The sequence below is a fragment of the Carcharodon carcharias genome, chromosome X (genome assembly GCF_017639515.1).
Source record: "Carcharodon carcharias isolate sCarCar2 chromosome X, sCarCar2.pri, whole genome shotgun sequence".
In the NCBI taxonomy this organism is placed as follows: Eukaryota; Metazoa; Chordata; class Chondrichthyes; order Lamniformes; family Lamnidae; genus Carcharodon; species Carcharodon carcharias.
In genome coordinates this window covers 27,692,569-27,700,068 of record NC_054507.1, presented here as the reverse complement: position 1 = coordinate 27,700,068, position 7,500 = coordinate 27,692,569, and the positions used below count along the sequence as shown (strand labels likewise).

General features: G+C 61.8%; 1 protein-coding gene across 1 annotated transcript in view; it reads left to right on the top strand.

Annotated features, from left to right (window-relative positions):
- LOC121273234 (low-density lipoprotein receptor-related protein 1-like) overlaps nucleotides 1-7,500 on the top strand; it is a 428,870-nt gene that overhangs the window by 100,591 nt on the left and 320,779 nt on the right. Inside the window, exon 3 of the mRNA XM_041180254.1 lies at nucleotides 3,487-3,624. Coding sequence (XP_041036188.1) covers nucleotides 3,487-3,624 — 138 coding nt within the window. The remainder of the gene's footprint in view (nucleotides 1-3,486; nucleotides 3,625-7,500) is intronic.

The window sequence follows — 7,500 nt, the reverse complement described above, 5'->3', positions numbered from 1 at the left end:
TTGGAATCCCCTGCTGATTCATCCCTTATCTGGATTGCATTCCTGGCACAGGCAGGGGTGTCTGTGTGGAGGGATCCAGTGCAACAGGAGGCCACTCAGCCCATCCCACACCTTCTGGCCCTCTGAAAGATCCATCCGATTTAGTCCCCGCTCTTCCCTGCCAATCCCTTGCTCTGTCCCCTCCCCCTCCCACGCCTCCCCCCCCCCCCGCCAAATCCCTCCAAATTCCCCCCCCCCCTTCCAGTATTTATCCCATTCCCCCCCCTCCCCCACCCTTGTGAAAGTTCCTATTGAATCTGCTCCCACCGCCCTTTCAGGCAGCGCCTTCCAGATCACCACAACTCGCTGTGTTTATAAAAAATAATTCTCCTCATCTACCCCCCCATCCCCACCCTCTGGTTCTGTTACCGATTCTCTTCAATCTGTGTCCCCCTCTGGTTACCGACCTTCCCACCACTGGAAACAGTCTCTCCTTCTCTACTCTACCCCAAACCCCCTCCCTTCGTGATTTTGAACATCTCGATTCAATCTCCCCCCCACCTCCCTTAACCTTCTCAGCTCTAAGGAGAACAATCCCAGCTTCTCCAGTCCCTCCACGTGAACTGAAGCCCACTCATCCTCTTCCCCCCCCCTCTTGATTTTGAACGCCTTGATTCAATCCCCCCAGCTCGCATGAGACCACAAGACATAGGACCAGGCGAGTGGGGAGTGTCCCATCACACCCCTGACACCTTGTCGATGGTGGACAGGCTTTGGGGGGGAGTCAGGAGGTGAGTGACTCTCCGCAGGATTCCCAGCCTCTGACCTGCTCTTATAAGACCACAAGACATAGGAGCAGAAATTAGGCCATTCGGCCCATCAAGTCTGCTCCGCCATTCAATCAAGAACCTATCTATCTCGGTCTTAAATACACTCAATGACCCGGCCTCCACTGCCTTCTGTGGCAATGAATTCCATAGATTCACCACTCTCTGGCTAAAGAAGTTTCTCCTCATTTCTGTTCTAAAAGGTCTTCCCTTTACTCTGAGGCTGTGCCCTCGGGTCCGAGTCTCTGCTACTGATGGGGACATCTTCCCCACGTCCCACTCTATCCAGGCCTTTCGGTATTCTGTAAGTTTCAATCCGATCCCCCCCCTCATCCTTCTAAACTCCATTGAATATTGACCTTAACCTCCCTTAATCTTCTCTGCTCTAAGGAGAACAATCCCAGCTTCTCTAGTCCCTCCACGTGAACTGAAGCCCCCTCATCCTCCCCCCCAGGGTCCCGTTCTGGTAAATCTCCCTCCGAGACCCTCCACATCCTTCCTGAAGGGCGGGGTTTGGGGAGGTTTTGTGGGGGGGTGGGGGGTGGTGGTGGGGTGGGGTGGGGGGGGCGGGATTGGTGCGCAGTACTCCAGCTGGGGGCCACCTGGTGATTTCCAAATGCAGGATGTTAAACCAGGCCTGCTGCACCCATTCACTTCAGACCACGGCTGGTGGCCTTAACTCCTCTTCCCTGTCTGTAGCACACCCCCCCCCCCACCCCCGGCCGGCCTCAATAACCCTCGACTCCCTCGTCGGTCAAAAGTCTGTCTAACTCGGCCTTGAGTACATCCACTGACCCAACCCCTGCTGCTCCCTGGGGAGGAGGATTCCATCGATGAGGAACAGGAGGAGGTCATTCGGCTCCTCGATCCTACTCTCCCCTCCCCCACCGTTCAGTAGGATTATGGCTGATCGGATTGTAACCTCAACCCCACATTCTCCACCCCCCCCCCCCGACTTGTCAATCAGGAATCCATCCACCTCGACCTTACAAACATTCAGAGACTCTGCTCCCACTGCCTTTCGAGGAAGAGAGTTCCAGAGACTCGCCCCCACCCCCTCGGAGACAGAAAACATTTCTCCTCGTCTCTGTCCTAAATGAATGACCCCCCTTATTTTTAAACAGTGACCCCCCCCACCGTTCTAGATTCTCCCACAAGAGGAAGCAAAGCCTTGAAGCAATGGCCTGCATGTTTGAGATCCTTTCTAACGTAGAGCAGAAGATGAACGGCCCCCTCCCAAGATGTCCCAACAAGCGGGTACTTGTGGTGGGGGCGGGTGAGGTGGGTTTTGGAGAACTTTCTGAGGCAATCCAAGCACGGAAGGGCTTTCGATGCCCGGATACACGAATCCTGGAAGGTGGTGGTCCAGTTTGATCAGGTTTTCCTGAAAACAAAGGGCAGGCAGTGTTCTTGCCTTACTGAGCAGAGCCCTGGTGTGTAAGAGCAGAGGAATCGGGCACAGAGAGAGGGCCATCTGACAGCCAGTCCTTCTCGATGGTGCGGCGCTCCCTCAGCACTGACCCTCTGACAGTGCGGCACTCCCTCAGCACTGACCCTCCGACAGTGCAGGGCTCCCTCAGCGCTGACCCTCTGACAGTGCGGCTCTCCCTCAGCGCTGACCCTCCGACAGTGCGGGGCTCCCTCAGCGCTGACCCTCCCACAGCGCGGCGCTCCCTTGACCTGTTGAGCACTTGGGACTTGGGCTTGTGGGGGGTCAGGATGCACCTGTAGCCTTCAGGACACCTCAGTGTAAGTGGACCTTCATTTGAAGCCCGATTCTACTGTGTTAACCCGCACCCACTTTCAAATATTTACACCATTAGTCCGAACGTGCACACGGGCTTAAAAGCCGTGAGGGGAAGCGGCCGCCTGTGCGCGCCCTGTCTGCCTGTGTGTGCGGCGGCCTGTGCGCGCCCTGTCTGCCTGTGCGCGCCCTGTCTGCCTGTGCGCGCCCTGTCTGCCTGTGCGCGCCCTGTCTGCCTGTGCGCGCCCTGTCTGCCTGTGCGCGCCCTGTCTGCCTGTGTGCGCGGCGGCCTGTGCGCGCCCTGTCTGCCTGTGCGCGCCCTGTCTGCCTGTGCGCGCCCTGTCTGCCTGTGCGCGCCCTGTCTGCCTGTGCGCGCCCTGTCTGCCTGTGCGCGCGCCCTGTCTGCCTGTGCGCGCGCCCTGTCTGCCTGTGCGCGCGCCCTGTCTGCCTGTGCGCGCGCCCTGTCTGCCTGTGCGCGCGCCCTGTCTGCCTGTGCGCGCGCCCTGTCTGCCTGTGCGCGCGCCCTGTCTGCCTGTGCGCGCGCCCTGTCTGCCTGTGCGCGCGCCCTGTCTGCCTGTGCGCGCGCCCTGTCTGCCTGTGCGCGCGCCCTGTCTGCCTGTGCGCGCGCCCTGTCTGCCTGTGCGCGCGCCCTGTCTGCCTGTGCGCGCGCCCTGTCTGCCTGTGCGCGCGCCCTGTCTGCCTGTGCGCGCGCCCTGTCTGCCTGTGCGCGCGCCCTGTCTGCCTGTGCGCGCGCCCTGTCTGCCTGTGCGCGCGCCCTGTCTGCCTGTGCGCGCGCCCTGTCTGCCTGTGCGCGCGCCCTGTCTGCCTGTGCGCGCGCCCTGTCTGCCTGTGCGCGCGCCCTGTCTGCCTGTGCGAGGTTGAGATGTTACGCGAGTGCAAAGCGATGTGTGGTAATGATGTTGTAATTTCTGGCAGGTCCTCACCAGAAGTTGTTTAAGTGTGCCGTGAATGAGTACCAGTGCCTGGGAACAGAGACCTGCATTCACATGAGCAAGCTCTGCGACGGAAAGTGGGATTGTACCGACGGCTACGATGAAGGACCCCACTGTCGAGGTATGAATCCCGCGGGCCTGACCCATGACGTGAGTGCACCGCAGCCTCCTCGGACCGATGGCTGACTCTCCCACAGTGCTGCGCTCCCTCAGCGCTGACCCTCCCACAGTGCGGCGCTCCCTAAGCACTGACCCTCCCACAGTGCGGCGCTCCCTAAGCACTGACCCTCCGACAGTGTGGCACTCCCTCAGCGCTGACCTTCTGACAGTGCGGCGCTCCCTCGGCACTGACCCTCCCACAGTGCGGCGCTCCCTCGGCGCTGACCCTCCCACAGCGCGGCGCTCCCTCAGCGCTGACCCTCCCACAGTGCGGCGCTCCCTCGGTGCTGACCGTCCCACAGTGCGGTTCTCCCTAAGCGCTGGCCCTCCGACAGTGCGGCGCTCCCTCAGCGCTGGCCCTCCGACAGTGCGGCACTCCCTCGGCGCTGACCCTCCGACAGTGCGGCTCTCCCTCGGCACTGACCCTCCGACAGTGCGGCTCTCCCTCGGCGCTGACCCTCCGACAGTGCGGCGCTCCCTCGGCGCTGACCCTCCGACAGTGCGGCGCTCCCTCGGCGCTGACCCTCTGACAGTGCGGCTCTCCCTCGGCACTGACCCTCCGACAGTGCGGCGCTCCCTCGGCGCTGACCCTCCGACAGTGCGGCGCTCCCTCGGCGCTGACCCTCTGACAGTGCGGCTCTCCCTCAGCACTGACCCTCCCCTAGCACTTGAGGGTTGAGGCGAGTGGGCGCAACCCCACCCCCCCCCCCCCCCAACCCCCCCCCATAAAAACTGTGGGGTGACCACCGGTAAGCGGAACTGTCGGAAAGCTGTGAAGGATTGTGTGGAGGGCAGGAAAACCTTGAGCTTGCTCCAGCAGCCTGGCGCTCGAGTGTTTTTATTTTGACATTTCCTGATCTGTGACTCAGCTGCGTGCACTCCCATTTTAATGTCTGCGGTTTCTGATAGATTGTAATCAGGGCTGTGGTACAGAGGTTTGGCAGGAGTCTCCTGTTGATCCGCTTGGTTGCCGATGTGTGCTTAACTCCACGATAGCAAGAGTCCCAGAGCCTCCCAGCAGCCAGGCTGCGGGATTGGCCCTGCTCGAGAGACTGTCCCTGCAACCGCCCCCCCACCCCCCCCAACGCCTCCTCCCCCCGCCCCGCAAACACAGCGTGGTGACGGCGCGCAGCCGATTGCGGGCGGAGCTATCCTCTTCCGAATACATTCCTGTCGTTGACGCAGAGGAAGAAGGTGGTGGTGCAGTGGGAGACGGGGGCGTGCTACACACAGAGTAGAAGGCGTGCGGTGTCGCCACAGGCGGGAGCCTCGGGTTAATGTCTCACGTGGAATATGACCACCCCCCCCCCAACCCCACACACACCCCCCCCTCAGCTCTGACCCTCCGACAGAGCGGCGCTCCCTCAGCGCTGACCCTCCGACAGTGCGGCGCTCCCTCAGCACTGACCCTCCCACAGTGCGGCACTCCCTCAGCACTGACCCTCCGACAGTGCGGCTCTCCCTCAGCACTGACCCTCCGACAGTGCGGCTCTCCCTCAGCACTGACCCTCCGACAGTGCGGCGCTCCCTCAGCACTGACCCTCCGACAGTGCGGCTCTCCCTCGGCGCTGACCCTCCGACAGTGCGGCGCTCCCTCAGCACTGACCCTCCCACAGTGCGGCACTCCCTCAGCACTGACCCTCCGACAGTGCGGCTCTCCCTCAGCACTGACCCTCCGACAGTGCGGCTCTCCCTCAGCACTGACCCTCCGACAGTGCGGCTCTCCCTCAGCACTGACCCTCCGACAGTGCGGCGCTCCCTCAGCACTGACCCTCCGACAGTGCGGCTCTCCCTCGGCGCTGACCCTCCGACAGTGCGGCACTCCCTCAGCACTGACCCTCCGACAGTGCGGCTCTCCCTCAGCGCTGACCCTCCGACAGTGCGGCTCTCCCTCAGCACTGACCCTCCAACAGTGCGGCACTCCCTCAGCACTGACCCTCCGACAGTGCGGCACTCCCTCAGCACTGACCCTCCGACAGTGCGGTGCTCCCTCAGCACTGACCCTCCCACAGCGCGGCTCTCCCTCAGCACTGACCCTCCGATATGGCGGTGGTCCCTCACTCTCAGCCACGTTCTACCAGAAATGCTTTGAGCATGCGCATGGTGCACCTTTCATGGTTGAGGAGGCCACTCAGTACATTGTGGCCTGTGCTGGCTCTTTGACAGATGTATCCGTTTGGCCCACACTCCCTCTCCCCCCCCCCCGCCACAAGGTGGGGGATCTTGTCCGCCGAGGGGCAGAACCCTCACTGCCGCCCTGGCAGGAGCTCTTCACCGGCAGGGAGACGGCGATTGGGGAGGATTCTTGCGATGACGCTGGAAGCTGTCCTAACAAGAGTACGGACATCGCCGCCGGGGTTCAACACTGCCTCCAGTGCGCCCGCCGGGCCTCCAGCTGCCTGACGCAGAGAGTGAAGACCAGCCCCAGCACCCAGCCCGTGGTCTACAGAGACCCCAGGAGGGCAGAGGATACGCTTCACCCTCAAAAGCACCACCCCCCCCCCAATCCCCTTGAGAAAGCTCAACACCACCCACCCCCCCCCCCCCCCCCCGCCCCCAGACGCCTGGGAACCCCTGGCCCGAGTTTGGAGGGAAAGCAACCGGCGAGGTGGCTGAGCGCCTCAAGTCTCATCACCGAGGGAGTGCCTAACACTCCCCCAACCTGCTCTACCGCTCCCCCCGCCACCCACCCCCCCACCCCCCACCTACCTCACCCCCCTTCACCCCCCCCCTCCCTTTTTGAAAGTTCCTGTTGAATCTGCTTCCACCTCCCAGATCACGACAGCCCATTGACGCCGGGCAGGTTTCCCTGGTGCTGCCTCCCGGCGTGTCCCCTTTCCAAACCCGCCCCGCGGTACCAAATCGACGGCTGCGAGCAGGAGGAGGTCCTTCGGCCCCTCCAGCTCACGTTTCCCCCCCCCCTCCCCCCCATCCCATAATGTCACGGCTGATCCCCTCCCCCCCGCCCCGCCTCCTACCCCGACTCCACTTTCCCCCCGCCCTGTCCCTCGAGTCCCTTACTGCCCGATAACCTCTCGCTGCCACAGTCCCGGATATACTCATCAACAGGGCATCCACCGGGGTGGAGAATTCCAAAGATTCCCCCGCCCTCCGAGTGCAGAAATTTCTCCCCTGTCTCAGTCCGAAATGGCCTAGCCCTTATCCCAAGACTGTGTCCCCCCCCCCCCTGCCCCCCGACCCCAACTGGGCTGCTGGTACTGCTGAGAATGAAAAGGGGCTGTTTGACTCTTCAAGCGTACCGTAGACTGTGTCTGACAGAGCTTTCCGCCACTCTCTGGTTAATGGTACAGCTCGGAAGTGCTCAGCTCCAATCATACAGCCATTCAATTCTCACTCTTTTCCCCCTCAACTCTCCCTGGTGGATATGATCTTGGCCAGTTGCCAAAGTTGTTTCCTAAGTGTGCCGGAGGAGGGGATAGCCAGTTAATCTGGCACTCGTTTCTCGGACTCTTTGTCCCTGTGGCAGGCCCCTCTCTCTCCGTCTTTCTCTCTCTCCGTCTCTCTCTCTCTCCGTCTCTCTCTCTCTCCGTCTCTCTCTCTCTCCGTCTCTCTCTCTCTCCGTCTCTCTCTCTCTCCGTCTCTCTCTCTCTCCGTCTCTCTCTCTCTCTCCGTCTCTCTCTCTCTCCGTCTCTCTCTCTCTCCGTCTCTCTCTCTCTCCGTCTCTCTCTCTCTCCGTCTCTCTCTCTCTCCGTCTCTCTCTCTCTCCGTCTCTCTCTCTCTCCGTCTCTCTCTCTCTCCGTCTCTCTCTCTCTCCGTCTCTCTCTCTCCGTCTCTCTCTCTCTCTCTCCGTCTCTCTCTCTCTCTCTCCGTCTCTCTC